The 17423-nt window shown below is 36.5% G+C and overlaps 1 protein-coding gene across 2 annotated transcripts in view; it reads left to right on the top strand.

Annotated features, from left to right (window-relative positions):
- Nucleotides 1-16988, top strand: part of LOC144978914 (bacillolysin-like) — a 51687-nt gene extending 34699 nt beyond the window's left edge. For both annotated transcript variants that reach the window (XM_078925529.1, XM_078925537.1), the window contains exons 7-12: nucleotides 875-1025; nucleotides 2092-2293; nucleotides 10868-10996; nucleotides 11566-11700; nucleotides 13530-13709; nucleotides 14861-16988. In XM_078925529.1, the coding sequence (XP_078781655.1) occupies nucleotides 875-1025; nucleotides 2092-2293; nucleotides 10868-10996; nucleotides 11566-11700; nucleotides 13530-13709; nucleotides 14861-15173 (1110 nt within the window). In that variant the 3' untranslated portion in view covers nucleotides 15174-16988. The remainder of the gene's footprint in view (nucleotides 1-874; nucleotides 1026-2091; nucleotides 2294-10867; nucleotides 10997-11565; nucleotides 11701-13529; nucleotides 13710-14860) is intronic.
- The last annotated feature ends 435 nt before the right edge of the window (nucleotides 16989-17423 follow it).

Here is a 17423-nt window from a genome sequence, read left to right as displayed (position 1 = left end):
GTCATAAGGCCCAGCTGGGTGGTCAGAAAAATATTCTCGACCTCACCGGGCCCTGGATCGATCTCTTGTGAAGCAAACCAACTGAGCTATCGGGTCCCCTCCCACTCCACAGTTACACAAGTTATTGACTGGTTGTCCCCCCCCCCCCCCCCCCCCCCCCCACGCCAAATGAAAGGTGAAAAGTTCTAAAGTTGTGTTTTGTACCTTATTTTGTTCCATTCATTATCTCTCAAGTGAAGTTTCCATCTTAATGGTAATTTTGCAACATAATTATGTCTATAGGCAATGTATTGATAAATGCCGTGTGTATGAATACAATGTAAAAACAATTTGTATATTTTTGTAATAATTCGAAGTTTATATATTTGCAGGTCTGACATCCGAACCCGCTTATGGGCCTAGTTTAACATTGTTGTAATGGACAATATTTTGAATCATTTATTTTGGAGATTTCCATTACAACAACAAGATCATAAGGAATTGGATTATCAGACCTGCAAATAAGTTAACGTCGACTACATTGCGTTTTTAGTATTTCCTGCTAACAACGAGGAAAGTAACCAGTTAACTCTAGAATAACTGGTATTAAAAAATTTGGCCAGAAAACTAGTCCTTAAAATATCGATCGAATTAAATGACGGTCATCTGCGAAGTTCCATATTTGACGGTTTTTACCAAGATGAGGGTCATTTAAATCGATCGATTTTTGAAGGACGAGTTTTCTAGCCAAACTTTTAAATTCGTTTTCTTCCCGAGACCGACAGTTAACTCGTTAACAATGTGGGTTTTCAGACATGCTAATAAGTATACGTATGGTAGGCCGAGTTGAGTAATGTGTACATAATTAATGGTCTTGCCAATTTTTTTCTTGCAGGTGGTGGATATGCACAATGATATCTACAGTGACTTGGATACAATTGTCAACTTCCAATGTCAAGATGGCTACAATGACACCATCAATGGAGGTTATTCGGTAGCCCTTGACACTTTCTACCATGCTACCCAAACAATTAAAATGTACAATGGTAATTGTGAATTTTGATTTTTAAAAATTTTTTTCAATAATTAATTTAAAAATCATTACCAATGGATTGGACAATACAGGTTTTAGAATAAAAGTAGATTTGTGAATGAAGATGGCCTGCATACACATCCGCCTTATTCGAGTCTGCTAACAACAAATTGTTACGGTCTTTAATTAAAGTGATACTAAGCTGTTAGAAGCTGTGGGCTGTAAAGGTAATAAACAAAACTGAATATAAGTGCTTCAAAAAAGACGAAGTACCAAACACGGAACGTTTCAGGCTCAACACCCTTCTTCAGCCAACAACAAAAACATTTAAAACACAAATACATTACATAAAACCCAGATAACGCCTCCATTTTGGTTTTTAAGTGATCTATTTATGTTTTAAATGTTTTTTCTTTTGTCTTTTTTTTTTTTTTTTGGTTTTTTTTTTTTTTTTTTTTTTTTTTTTTTTTTTTTGGGGGGGGGGGACTTTCAGTGTTAGGTATTTTTTTTCTTTTTGGAAGCTGTTATATGATTTTTAGTTCATTGCTTTTAATATGTCTTTTAACCAAGGACGCATCGTGTCCACCGCTGTACCCGGCTATACGCATACTTTTGTAATTATGGCCAGTAAACTTCAAATAGTATTAATCGATTTGATGACTCTTGACTTGATCACAAGTCTAGGGAGGCTGACTTTTTGTGATGATATTTTCTTGTATCTTCGTTTCTGCTTTTTGTGGGGTTGGGGAAAGGTCTAGATTGAAGAATTGGTAGAACAGTTGCTTCGTAAGAAAAGGGACTTATACTGATACTGGGTGTAGTCAAGATTTTTATGACGATGGATGCTGGGGCTGTAAGATTTATCTCAATACTAGTTTGATAATGCTATGGTCTTTTTATGAGAACAGAAACATGGGTTAAGATACTCCGGTTTCAAGGCCTATGGCTCTGACTCTGAAGATCTTTTTTGTTAGGCACTGTATCACCCAACCTTATCTGAATTTTATCTTGCACCAGTGCCTTCTCCGATTTTTCAATGACATATACTACACATCTGGACCACGCTTGTCTTTTTCCAGACTGGTACGGGTTCCAACCATTGCCGCTTACACGGGCTTTGGTTCATTTTGACCGTCGAGTTGACAATGCGTATTGGGATGGGCGTACCTTGATGGTGGGTGATGGAGGTGAAATGGACACTTATCCCTTTTCTACCCTGGATACTGTGGCACACGAAATTAGTCATGGGGTCACCGAGCATCGCTCTGGTCTACGATACATGTAAGCTACGAGGGCTCTTTCAGAAATAACCGAAAAATGTCCATTGCTCAGCAACCAGTGGAGATTTTTTAATTCTGTAAACGACATGATATTCCTTATTTCCTTACGGATATTCCCAGAAATTATGAAGTGCATCATTTTGCACAATGAATTTCTAGACGATTTTAAAGATGGCGGCCCACCTTGAAACTTGGTCAAAGGAGGAAATCAGAGCTGTCATACGTTTTTTGAACGCCAAAAGTCTGAATCCTACCAAAATTCATAAAGAACTTCAGAGTGTATATGGTGAGCATGTTATAAGCGTTACACAAGTCTATCACTGGTGTAATTTGTTTGAAGCCGGCCATTCCGACTTGACAGACAGGGAAGGGAGAGGGCGTTCGATAACTGCGACGTCAGAAGACAATGTGAAGCGAGTTGATGAGCTTATTCGTCAAGACAGGAGGTTGAAACTTCATGAAATCGCAAGCAGTCTTGAAATTTCGGAAACTTCTGCCCATAGAATTGTATTTGATGAACTTGGCTACAGAAAAGTCAGCGCAAGATGGGTTCCTAAGCAATTGACAGACAATCATAAAGAACAAAGATTGGACATCTGCAGGGAACTTTTGAGAAGCAAGAGCTCACGCAGGGTTCACGGGCATACTGCCAACGCCGGCGGAGACTTTCTAGGGTACGATGTGACTTTTCTTGACAGCATAGTCACCGGTGATGAGACTTGGTTGCACCATTGCACCCCAGAAACAAAGCAAGATTCGATGACATGGAAACATCCATCCTCACCTGCCGCGAAGAAATTCAAAGTCATGCGGTCAGCAAAGAAAATAATGGGAACTGTTTTCTGGGACAGTCGTGGTGTTATTCTGTTCGAAATCTTACAACCTGGAGAAACAATCAATGCTGCAAGGTACTGCCAAACTCTTGACAAGCTTAGGAGGCCATTCGCAGAAAGCGCCCAGGGCAGTTGACCAACGGGGTCATTTTGCAACACGACAACGCTACACCCCACACAGCACGAGTGACGCAAGGTTGGCTAGAGAAATATGGATGGGAGATTTTGCCACACCCACCACACAGTCCAGACCTCGCACCATCTGATTATCACCTCTTTGGGCCACTGAAACGTGAGCTGGCAGGAAAGCGCTTTGATGTCGATGAAGAGCTTGTTGACCATGTGCGGAAATGGCTACAAAACCTTGACGGAAATTTCTTCCGAGAGGGTATCTATTCCATGGTGCGGTGTTGGCAGAAGTGTGTCGACAGACTTGGCTGTTACGTAGAGAAATGAAGGACGAGTCAAGGTATGAACACGTGCAAGAATTTTGTTGATAGCATAAAAAACGCGGATTTTACAGGCATTTTTCGGTTAATTATGAAAGAGCCCTCGTATTTTTTGTAAAAAATTTTCAGCACCGTGTTTCGTGTGGTAGTCGTATTAGTATTAGAATTAAAAGTAGGAGTAGTAGTAGTATTAGTAGTATTAGTAGTAGTAGTAGTAGTAGTAGTAGTAGTAGTATTAGTAGTAGTAGTAGTAGTAGTAGTAGTAGTAGTAGTAGTAGCAGTAGTGGTAGTAGTAGTGGTAGTAGTAGTAGTAGTAGTAGTAGTAGTAGTAGTAGTAGTAGTAGTAGTAGTAGTAGTAGTAGTAGTAGTAGTAGTAGTAACAGTAGTAGTAGTGTAATCTGTGGTTTACCAGGGAGATTAAATTTTATTAAATAAAAAAACAATAATGATAATTCTCCCGACCACCCAGGCGTTATACAGAGACAGTCAGCTTCTACACCCGTAGAATCGCCCTGTTAAGAAATTGCATATAATAGAGGTCTGCGAGGCCTATTATTTCCCCGTTACACAATAAATGATAAATTAAACAGCGATAATTAATGGCTCGAATAGCTTTCTAAGAGTATAACCTTCACAATGAAATTATTAATGAATAAGAAAACAAGTTCCAGTCCCACTTATGTTTGACAATAAATGTTAAATAGTCTGATTTATTCTGATTTTTTGTTTTATTACATCATTGAACACTTAAACATAACCATTGATTTCTTTATTTTTGCGAAGGACTTATCTTGTGGAGTACATGTTTTCTTAAGAAGGTTTTGCTCGTCCTTCCGGTACTTTTTTAACCTTGTCCAGGCTGATGTCAGGATGTCAGGCTGGAATCCCTCTTCACATTCCAGCCTAGGAAGGGATTGAAATCTGATTCGATATGATAGATATGTATGGCGCTAGAAACTCCGTCTTAAACTTTTTGGCCTGATTCAGTGAATTGTGTTCCCTCAGATAGTGTTAAATTTTGTAAATATGTGTACATATATTTAATAGTAATGAAGTCCTAACCTTATGATAAAGATACTATTTGATTCAAAGCTAGTGTAAAGTCAGACCTAGCTCACAGGTTCAAATGGCATACGGCTAAACAAGCCTTTTACTGTCATTGTGAAAAGTCTACTGCGTGAGCGTTACAAGTATAAACTCATTAAATATTTAAAGTAAGATAAATATTACTAGCGCCCATAAAGGAAGATCTTAAATAACCCTAGGTATACAAATGATAGTTACGCCAGCCTCGTGAACTTTGCAAGACTTCACTGGTCTAGATAAAACAACGACATTGTAATGTATGATCAAATTACCTATCCAAGTCCTAATGATACAATGATTATCAAGTCATAATGATATAATCATAAGGTATAGTTCGAATAGGAGGATAATGTTGTGATATAGTGGTAGAGAAGTAAGAATTTTTAAAAATTAATCAGTGTTTTCACTCAGACTCAGACCTAATAGAATACCACACCATTTACTAGTAAAACAAGGCAGAGTTCTTTTCCTTGAAGATTTAGTTTTTCTGAAGAGTGCGAAGCTGTTCAATATACCTAACGTGTTTTTATATCCTCCAAGCGAACCTCTAGTCACCTAACGTGCGTCTTTGTTTCGAAACTAGTGTGTGGATTGTGTGGGCTTGTCTATCCAAATGTTAACATTTTTCATTTCGCTTTTCATTGTCCAGATATCCCGGACAGCCATGCGATCGTCGTAACGAGTGTGTCACGTGTTAATTATGTTGTTTGTTTGGATATTTTTAAAAAAAAATTTTTTTGGCAAATTGGTGTGAACTGTCATACTCGGCAGGGGAAATAATTCGTTGTCCACAAATTTCAACTGATGGCTGCTTTCGTCGTAAGGCGTGGAACATATCTGTTGGATTTCCATCACCACAAGTAGTAGTAGAAGTAGTAGTAGTAGTAGTAGTAGTAGTAGTAGTAGTAGTAGTAGTAGTAGTAGTAGTAGTAGTAGTAGTAGTAGTAGTAGTTGTTGTTGTTGTTGTTCCCGATTGTGGGGGGGGGGGGTGTTATAATGACAGTTTGGATCGTTCTCTTGTACCTATATATATATATATATATATATATATATATATATATATATATATATATATATATATATATATATATATACTAGTAAAAAGCCCGCAATTTCGCGGGGAAAGAACTATTTTCATTCGATATTGCCTGAATCATTTTTTTGATTATCTTGATTACGATTAGATGCACCCTTTAATCGATGTGCTTGTCGCTGCCATACTTTATTCCGCATGATTTCAGTTTATCAGTCAGTAGATATCAATATCAATAAGTCACAAGTCTTTCCACGCTTGACTTGGGAAGCCTTCCGAAAGTTCCTACAAAGGGAAACAACTTACATAATATTCCCTCAACTAACCCCATGAAAAAGTAAAACCTAGAGTACCTTTAACAAACCCTAATAGGAAAATAAACATTGAGCATTATGATTAACCCTAATAGAAAAAAAAACACTCTCAGACTGCTTTGCACTACCTTTCAATACTTCACAAATTAAAATGGCGGCCGAGAATCAAAACAATGGTCAATTTAGGAGATTTTAAACTTTCACAAAACTATCAAGGTTTGTTCTAGAGTTTTAGAAATGCTTCTATATGATGACAAATTTAATAAATAAACGCCTGACAAAATATCTACGGTGAAAATACAAATTGAAAGAATATTGGGATGTAGGAGCTTTCGGAATGTCTCCCCCCTAGCACCTTTACTAAGTCTTATGACTAACCCTAATAGAAAAAAAAATATCCTCACAAATCTATATGGTGACAAATTGAATAAATGAAAGCCTGACAAAAGATCAACGGTGAAAATACAAATTGAAAGAATACGGGGGATGTAGGAGCTTTCGGAATATCTCCCCTTTACCTAACTTATGTGAGGTCAAATGAAAATTTGAAGCAGACGCCAAAAATATCAAGTTTGTTCGGGCTAGAAGCTAGACAGATAACATTGACTGTTTGCCGACAACGTTTAACTAAATATTTCCCAGGGCAATAATTATCACATCCGTGGCATAAAAACGACCGTAATATCAGCAGTAATATTAGTAGACGTTGTTAATCGGTGAAACTTGTTTAAAATTTGTGTAAATCCGAATACATACCTTCATGTGATCAAGTGAACAATATCACTATGAATGCCACGATTTGCTGAAAAATGCCAACACACACACACATGTATACACAACACACAACACACACACAAACACACACACGCACACACACAAACATACACGCAATTAGAACATACTACTTCATAACAACACTGGTCACCGCTAAATCAACAACACAACGGAAGTAATAATAATACTAATAATACTTGATGTCATAAATAGATGACGCAAACTGACAACTTTTTACAGTGTAAAAATTAGTTGATTTTGAGGAGATTCTTAGTATCGTCGGTACATATTTTATGATATCTGTTTGACTCAACAAACTTTCAAACTGACTTTAAATTATAAAAGGAAATCAAGTTATCTGTTTATCTATCTGTAAAAAATACATTTCTAATTTTCAAATCTTTCAATAGAGTTGTGCGCCGTATCATTTTTTTTATTGACTCAAATAAGCACAATGTTCTCCACAATGCTATATTTTTTTAAAGGATATATATATATATATATATATATATATATATATATATATATATATATATATATATATATATATATATATAGAATCGTGTTTGATACAAATATGGTACGAAAAGTGCTCGACATGTAGTAATGGAGCGAATTATTATTTAAAATATTTACCACAATGTTTGGGACAGTCTACATCATTGATGAAACATTGATGTAGACTGTCCCAAACATTGTGGTAAATATTTTAAATAATATATATATATATATATATATATATATATATATATATATATATATATATATATATATAGTGGACTCCGGATAACACGATGCCCAGGGGAACCGAGAAAAAATCGACATATCCGAAATCAACTTAACCGGAGTGTAATCAAATGAGCAAAAACGCCTGTGAACAAAGCAAACCAATCTAGAATAAGTATGTCCCTTCATATCGCGCGGTCTCTGTAGTGGTCATCAGAGGCTCCTACCCCCAATAGCCCCATAGAGGAATCAGAATACATAAAAATCGGAATTTGAGATTTAAAAAGCGGAATCAACTTACTGTTATTGACTATGACATGCTTTGCAACAGAAAATGTAATAGACAATCCAAAAGTACTCAAATGATAAAATATAAAATGTGTAAAAATGTACAGATTGTGAAAAGAATAAGAATGGGGTCAAATAATAATAGAGAACACACAGGTCCTAGCCGTCTGAGAGCAAATCATTGAATGGATGGATTTAACCTTGTCAGGACCCTCCCTCCCCCCCCCCCCCTCCCCCCACACACACACCTAATTAAACAAACGCGCGTGCCGGCACACACACACACACACACACACACACACACACACAAATACACAGGGCTAAAATTAAATAGGGAAAGAAGCTGACCGATCGAAGCCAACATATAATATTACCAAGGTCATTGACCTCACACCATAATAATAATACATACATACTTCGGTCAACCCCCCTCACAAACATATATATATATTATCCGACATCAGCAGCAGACACTTTGAAGGGATTAATCAGACACAAAATGTGTGTTGATTGACCATAGGAGATGCTGACGAAATAAGCCACAGCTCACTTTTTTTTTCACTAGAAATTGTTTTTTTTTTAATTTTCCTCGATTGGAAAGGTGCAAAGCGGAATTTTTGCCTTGAATGTGGAATGTATACCAATTAAGTGAAATTATTCCGCGAAAAGCGGAAGGGTAGGAGCCTCTAGGTCAAGGTCATGCTTCTTGTAAATCGTCGAGACAGAAATAGCTGGTATGCCAATTTCCTATGCGATGATTTTCTGTCGCATGCCAGACTTTCCAAATTCATCGAATCTTCCTTTTCCGCGATAGGTTTGCTATTGTAGTTGTAGACTTGAATTCTTGATAAAATTGATATACTAATTAAGAGGGCCATTACATAGGATGGCCTGGGATTAGAACCAAAAAAAATCTTGAACTTGAAGTTGCGACAATGTAAAATTTGAGATGGAGAAATTAAAGTTATTCAATACTGCGTATGTACATTGAACACGGACGTCAGGCAAAGCACCTACATCACATCGATGTGCGCCAATCGTTCGCGGATATTCTTAATCTTAACCACTAAAAATTCTTACTGGTAGCTTTTTTAAGCAATGGAAATACTTGTTTATTTGTGATTTTATTATAGTCATGAGTGATAAGAACATCGACTTAAGCGACATCGACTTATGTGGAGTTTTTTTTTTTTTTACTAATGTTATATAAGAAGAAGGGGGAGGGACCAAGAAAAAAAATCGACTTGGGTAAAAATCGACTTAGGCAACGTCGACGTATCCAGGGTGCACTCTATATATATATATATATATATATATATATATATATATATATATATTATATATATATATATATATATATATATAATATATAATATATATATATATATATAATATATTTATATATATTTATGCCTGCCATCATGATGCCTTTAAGATAAGGCTTATTTAAGTGTGAGTCTGTGTTTGTGTGTGTGTGTGTGTGTGTGTGTGGTTCCGTGCTTTTTTGTTTCATACATGTCTCTTTGCGTTTTGTGTCTATGCTGTAACTAAATGAAATAAGTGCCTTCATGAGCAATACGGATATTATTATTATCATCATCATTATCATCATCATCATCATCATCATCATCATCATCATCATTATTATTATTAATCATTTTCTTCTTATTATTATTGTTATTATTATTATTATTATTATTATTATTATTATTATTATTATTATTATTATTATTATTATTATTATTATTATTATTATAGTTCGGGGTCATATTAATTGATTGATATTTGGAGAAAAGGGGGACACAAATCGGTATTTGCAGAATAAGTCAGCCTCGTATAATTGTATTTTGATATTAGTCATTGATATCAATTTTAAGATGGAGGAGTGTGTATTGGAGTCCCGACAACCCATTTGATAGAGCACCCGCTTCACACGCAAAGGACCGAGATCAATCCCTGGTGAAGTCGAGATTTGACTTTGGTCCCCTGACGTCCATGCAGTGATTTGGTATCCGATTCTGATAGATCTGGTAGAAAGTACTTTACGATAGACTAGGGTCCAATCAGAAGAATAGCAAGTAATTGCTATTGTTTGTTTTACGCAATAGAACGGGGATAAAGTATATATATATATATATATATATATATATATATATATATATATATTTTATATATGTATGTATGTATAGGTTATTGGAGAAATAGAGAAGGTAGATAGAGATAGGGTGGGGAAGAGAGAGAGAGAGAGAGAGAGAGAGAGAGAGAGAGAGAAAATAATAATAAAGAGAGAGAGAGAGAGAGAGAGAGAGAGAGAGAGAGAGAGAGAGAGAGAGAGAGAGAGAGAGAGAGACTTAACTCTCTCCTTACCTGCCATTTTCCGGATTGTCCCCAAAACTTCACACCCAACCTATACAAAAAATTATTATTATTTTTCGCTCAAACACAAAAGCTGTTAGTTCTTGCTATACATATTTTTTCTGCTAAACGAGCTCTTCAACACAGTGTTAATATAATTTAACTATAGCAAACATATTTGTTCAAATATGATGATGTACAAAAGAAATCAGAATGAGAAAAAATGTTGGCTGCATCGTAACGAATGTGACGATTTTCATATGGGTGGTAAGGAGAGAGTTAAAACAAGAGGTTGAAAATCAGTGATCGATGAGTTTTACTATAACATACCAATGAAAATCATGCAACAGTTTTCAATACTGAATTTGAATTACATAGCGCGAGCCCAAATGTTTCAAAGTTATCGATATACTACTCTTTCTTGTCCTTGCCCCTCTGATATACTTTATCCAAAATATCTTCATATCATCATCATCATCATCATCATCATCATCATCATCATCATCATCATCTTCTTCTTCTTCTTCTTCTTCTTCTTCTTCTTCTTCTTCTTCTTCTTCTTCTTCTTCCAGCCCTGCCCCCTCCTCCTCTTCTTTGTTTCCATCCCCCTCCCCTTCCCATCCCATCCTCCGCTTTTCTGTTATTGTGTGTTATTGTAGTAGCGCCATTCGTGATTACTTATTTTGATATTTTCAAAGATTTTGGCTTTTTTCAAAGGGGCGAATCTGGAGCTATCAACGAAGCATTCTCTGATATGGCCGGGGAGGCAGTTGAGGTCTTTGTAAGAGGCGGTAATGACTGGGTGGTAGGCGCCGATGTGACAAAGGCTACTGGAGGAGGCATCAGGTAGAGTTAATTGTTTCTCGTTAACTCTTTTATCGTAATTGTCTTCGTCATCCTCATGGTGATGTAGGGCTATTCATCGAACGTCATACTTCACCTTCTCTCCCCTCCTCCACTTCTTCTTTTTCTTCTTTTTCTTCTTCTTCTCCATTGTCTTCTTCTTCTTCTTCATCATCATCATCATCATCATCATCATCATCATCATCATCATCATCATCATCATCATCATCATCTTCTCTCACTACTAATATCACTACTATTACTACTACTACTACTACTACTACTACTACTACTACTACTACTACTACTACTACTACTACTACTACTACTACTACTACCCCTCTTCCTCCTCCTCCTCCTCCTCCTCTTCCTCCTCCTCCTCCTCCTCCTCCTCCTCCTCTTCCTCCTTATCATCATCATCATCATCATCATCATCATCATCATCATCATCATCAACGTCACTATTGTCATCACCATCATCATTAAGTGTTTGATGACTAACTTGAAATATGCTATATCATTTGCAGACTAGATCAAAGGTTGTTTTCTTTTTTCATCTGTTTTCAAATAAGATATTTTGATGATCCAACCCGGGACGGTATTTCTATTGGTCATGTGGATGACTTTCATAAAGAAATGGACGTGCACCTGTCTAGTGGAATAATGAACAAAGCCTTTTACGTTGTGTCACAGACTTTGGGAGTAAGGTCTGTACACATTACGATAAAAGATAAAAGATAATGCTAAAATTCCCTTTTTATCTCCCAAGATAAGTGTTTCTTTAGGGTTTATTCAAAAGAAACGCCTGAATACTCCAGGCGACAGGCGCAATGCACCGCAACATAGAAGGGCTAGGTGATACTTTGCTTAAGGCCATTCAAGCGCCGGAGAATTAATTGAGCTACCTACGAAGGAAAGAATAGTCCGCCTTGCCATACTGTTCCCGGTGATAGTTTTTGAGAAGATTCGTTGTTATCTTCCCTATCTCAAAATTATTAAAAGCTGAAACATGCACTTGTAACATAATTCAATTGTTTGCAAACTATGCTCGATTCACTTCACAATGTTTCAATTATTCCTTTAGTAGACACTATTTAAATACAAGACATTTCTGCAACTATTGTGATAAATTCATCACTCAGGTTTCAGATTTAGACCATTTGTCAGATAATAATAATAATAATAATAATAATAATAATAATAATAATAATAATAATAATAATAATAATAATAATAATAATAAATGGCATTTATATAGCGCATTACCCCGTTGTCACAGGCTCTAAGCGCTTTACAGTGATATAAAACAAAACATATTACAGTGAGACAAGTGTGAAGGAAACGTGATACGAATTCAATTTAACAACAACAAAATATGAAAATAATATATGACGTAAAAAGATAAAACTTAAAGAGAGATTTGAACGTTGTCAACGAATCCGAGCATCTCCCGTGTGATGGGAGAGAGTTCCAAAAATGGGGGGGGGGGGGCGAAAATTGAAAAGACTGTTCACCTATTTTACGCAATGGCTTAGGTTTGATAAGGATTGATTGGTCATTGCTTGACCTCAAGTTTCTATTGGGGACATATATGTTTAGAAGGTCTTTAATATAGGAGGGACTGTTCGTGCTCAGGGATTTGTAGACAACAGTACAAATCTTATAGGAAACTCTTTTTTCCACAGGAAGCCAATGTAACTCACGGTATTTTTTGTTATTGCGTACAATGAGCCTGGCTGCGTTATTTTGAGCAACCTGAAGTTTGCTAATTTTGTCTTTAGCTAAATTCGCCCAAAGGGAGTTACAATAGTCCAATTTAGATAAAACCAGGGAATTAATTAAAAGTTCTGTTATATGCTTCGGTATTAAATTACGAATTTTGCTTATTTTTTTCATTTCTATGTACATAGATTGTATGGTGTTATCCACGTGGCTTGTCATGGAAAGATCTTTATCAATGATGACGCCAAGGTTTTTTGCTTTATTTGAAAATTCTATTGTGCTATTTCCGAGAGTAATAGGTGATTTATTTGCCTATTCGAGCTCATATTAATCCAATGACTTAATCTTTAAACAAAATGAGAATAAAGACTAAAATGAGAATAAAGGTTATTTTCTTAGTGTAAATTAGTATGGTTACTTAGTTTTGATTATGATTTTAAAGGAATTTATAGTGCTTTATATAAGAAGTTATGTTGCTTGCATGAGTTTTAAGTTACACCAGGGCCATACAATAAGGATGATGAGCATCCAGGAATTAACATGTCTCCTCTTCCTTCCTCCCCTACTCTTCCTGACCCTTCTCCTCCTCATTGTCACTATCATCATCATCCTCATCATCATCATAATCGTCATGATTTTGTCATTTTAACAACTGTTTACACATTAGATTTAGTCAAGCAAACTTTGACTCTTGGCAATCTAATTTGTATTTGATTAGGTCCCAGTTACCAACAAAACTATGAGATTTAACATGGGCAATGAATGTAAACAGCAGCTAATGAATCCGGATAATTCTATAATATTACAATTTCAGAGATGCCTTTAGTTCTTTCGTACTGGCAAACCGTATGTACTGGAGAGAGCGAAGCACATTCGAAGAGGCAGCTTGTGACGTAATCAAGGCAAGCTACGATCTGGGATTTCCCATGGAGGTTTTTGAAGCAGCCTTCAGATCTGTTGGCCTTCAACTAAAACACTGCCTAGACCTAAACGAGTAAGTAACAAATGTGACCCATCCCTTCAAAATGGTATTATGTCGGGGGATTAAACGGTGAAAATTGAATATATGGCCAGGAATATACGACTGGTACAAATTTAAGAGCAACCCCCCCCCCCCAACCGATACTATACCAAATCGAGGGTCTCGATAGCTCAGTTGGTAGAGCACTCGCTTCACAAGCAAAGGGACCTGGATTGATGCTAGGTGAAGTCGAGATTTTTTCTGACCACCCTCTTCATTGTCCGCCCAACAGTGATTGGGTAGCTGAGTCGGTTAGGTCTGCCCTAAAGTACTTAAGGATACACTATCGTCCTATCCAAAAGGTAGCGAACAATTGTTATTGTATGTTTCACGCTTAAGAAGCCGGGAATAAACTCCGGCTCTATGGCATAATGGCTCTGAATGACTACAATACCAGGTTGAGACGATAGATAACAAATATAGTCCAATGTCTAAATCAGTTTTATTGCGCGCAATGGATGTCCTCGTTCAATGATTTAACAATGTAAAGGTGATCAATTGTTTCCTTTTCATGCCCTCCTTACTTTCATTAAACTTATGAAAATCAGCCATCTATGTATTGCTATGTTTTTTAACAGTTTGGCAATGAGAGAATTCGGGCCTAAAACATTCCATTTCTAATCGAATTCCAGCATTTTCCGTGGAGAAGCGGATGTGCAAAAGCCGTCTTGTGAAACATGTAAAATTCTCGTCGTTATAATCTGGTAGATTTCCACTAAAGTGGGACTTTTTGTGTTGTCAATTGTAAGTCATAAAGCCCACTTTAAGATAATAAAGAGTGGTATAAATATTGCAACAATGCAATGTATAATTAATTATGTCGTGACTAAAGCATGGTCTAACGTTTTATTACGCCAAATGCTACATCCAATTAGAGACAACAGAAGCAAATCAGAAGTAAATTATTGCCATCGAAATTACCAACCTGTAAAAAAAATGAAAGCAAACATTAGTCTTTCATATATTATCCCCAAAATTGGATGGATCATCATGGCAATATCACAATACCTAGTTGAGCATTCTGGCGCATAAACAACACGCACCTAGGTGCACTTTTTGAAATTAAAAATCTAGCACACAAATCACGATTACTTTAGTTATTCTATTTTCTTCCGCTTTATCAGGTTTATTCTTGTGCTGAATACGAATGAAACAAGGAACCAGGTCTCCGTATCCAAGACAGTCCAGCCAATGTATTTGGTAAAGCCGCCATCTTCCGCTAAAACCATGGCAGTCGATGTCCCTGAATCAAACGAAGTGATAATCGTCTTGTCAACGTCATATCCCAGAAAAGAAGAAAATGTTTTGATTAAGAGCAATGGTAACAAATTAAAACAGAGTCTAAATATTGTCACTGAAGATAATTTTCCTGTGTTAAGCGTTTTGGCAACCGAAGATAAACTTCAGGTAGTTTCATTGCGAGTAAGTTTCTTTTAATATAATATGTTGGCCCACATACTTCCGTTGTGACACATGGTTTACGACTAAAGAAGTAAGGGTGTATAAAATTAGCAAAGCTCAATAGAAATGAAAAGAGGAAAGGTCTATAGCATATGCTATTTCAAATGCAATCAACCTTTTTCTGGCAATATTACTGCTTGATGATATGCGTTCCCAGGCCGTAGGAGTAAAATACAAACAAACAACATTGAAAATGTTGACAACTTCCTAATTTTATGATCTTGCTTACAAATATGTTGAAACGATGTAATATTGCCGTTTTTGAGATATAGAGCATAATTGAATACTTTGTATAATCAGTGGTCGCAAGGCGAATATTTATTATCAGTTTTATTCAGCTCTCGCTTATTACTAAAATCTTGTTTACGCCATGCCAATATGCAAAGAGTTGTATGGCGGTAAATCAGCTTTTCTTATATTCATTCACCATGGATTTATGTTGATGTGATGTGATTTTATTTAACGCTTTGGTTGCGTGACTTATTTCGATCTACATATTCAGTTTACTATTATTGTTGTGTTCTAAATTTATATCTATATGTGAATATATGAAATTTTGGTCCTCACACTTTATGAAGATATTATAATAAATATATTCCCCTCAATCAACATGTTGTAATGAACTAAAAATTCGACAGGGATTTTTACACCTTCCAACAGGAACATCCATGAATGTGTACTTGTGGACAAAGAGTAATCCACCTTCGCATTTGGCAGACGTAAATAAAATTCGCACTTATTTGACAAAAGTCTGACACGCGTGCCAAGACTGTCACACTATCCGTCCTGCTTACCTGGACAATAGAAATGGAAAGGTGTTAACATATGGGCCCGTTTTCATGAACGAGGACTAGATTTAGTAATTTACTAGTCTAGTAAATGACTAGCTAATCTTTAGCCCAAGCGAAGCAAGTGTCTAAAAAAATCGGAAAAATCTAAAAAAACGGGCTAGCTAGTCACTTGCCTAGAAGTGGGCGTTGTAAGGACGGTGACTAATTCGGCTGTTTTGTTCGCGTAACGTCACCTCTCTACTACATGAAGATAGGGAATATACACACGCCTTCATAACACACAACGCAAAAGATTTCCAAGCTGGAAATTAGCGATATACGTGATATTGACTGTCGACTGTTATAGACTGCAATGATCTCCATCGTCGACTGTCAATTCTATATTTTGGCTAATGGCAGTTTCATTGAGACAACCAACACCTAGATTGAAACTCATAAAAATTGAACCAAAAATAACAAATAATTACACAGAAGACAAAGTGATTGATCACATTATTTCAGGAGATTGCAATGTCAACATAATACATTTTGTCTCCACTATACAATCTAATCATTTTTTTTTTGGTTGTTCTTTGACACAAACCCTTCGATTTCGGAGTCTCTTGCTTCGAGCCGATAGATTCAGTTTGTTAGTTTAGTGTTTACTCACAAAAATGTGTACTTTCGACGATCTGTACCAATCTTATAGTTTTTCAAAGCCAGTGCCCATGGCAACAGAGACACTTTTTGCCTCTGTCATTTGTAACCGACGTATTTTCTTCCCGAAGCGAAGCGCACTTAATCTAAAAATAGCTGCTGTCTTGTTGACGCTATGACGTCACACAGTAACTAGACTCAGACTAAAGCATGAAATCATGCTTCGGCAAATGACTAAAACTTAGTCCGAAGGTTCTGTGAATTTAGTCCCGGACTTGCTTAGTCAGCTCACATGAAATCCAATTTTTTCAAGGCATTGACTAAAGTCAGAGACTAAGCGCTAGTCCGCTTTCATGACAATGGCCCCTGGTTTATCTCCCCTCCTTTTCACCCCCCCCCCCACACACACACACGAAGGTTACAAGTGTTTCATTATTCTTATTAAAGGGATTTTTAATCCTTTCCTAGGCTGGAATATTGAAAACAGTTCCAGACCTGCAACATTACATCAGCCCTGCACGAAGCCTGACAGTACCAGAGGGTCGGGTAGAATCCGCCTACGAAACTCCACCTTAACAACGCCACTATCACATTATCTCAATCGTCTGTAGTGTTTCATTGATCCTGCTTTGTTGATAAAGGGGAAACCCGAAACGTCCACCTTATCTGTTTTCGTTTATTAAATTGAAGCTTACATTCAATTTCACATTGTTATTTATTTCTTCGAGCTTCGGGCAGAAACATTTACATCATATCAAAATGGCACGAGTCTTCTTTGGTACTTGCCTGATTCCCGAAC

This window comes from Berghia stephanieae, chromosome 1 (assembly GCF_034508935.2).
Source record: "Berghia stephanieae isolate SIO BIC M18660-M18661 chromosome 1, UCSD_Bste_1.3, whole genome shotgun sequence".
Classification (NCBI taxonomy): domain Eukaryota; kingdom Metazoa; phylum Mollusca; class Gastropoda; order Nudibranchia; family Aeolidiidae; genus Berghia; species Berghia stephanieae.
This window is presented reverse-complemented; position numbering and strand designations above follow the sequence as displayed.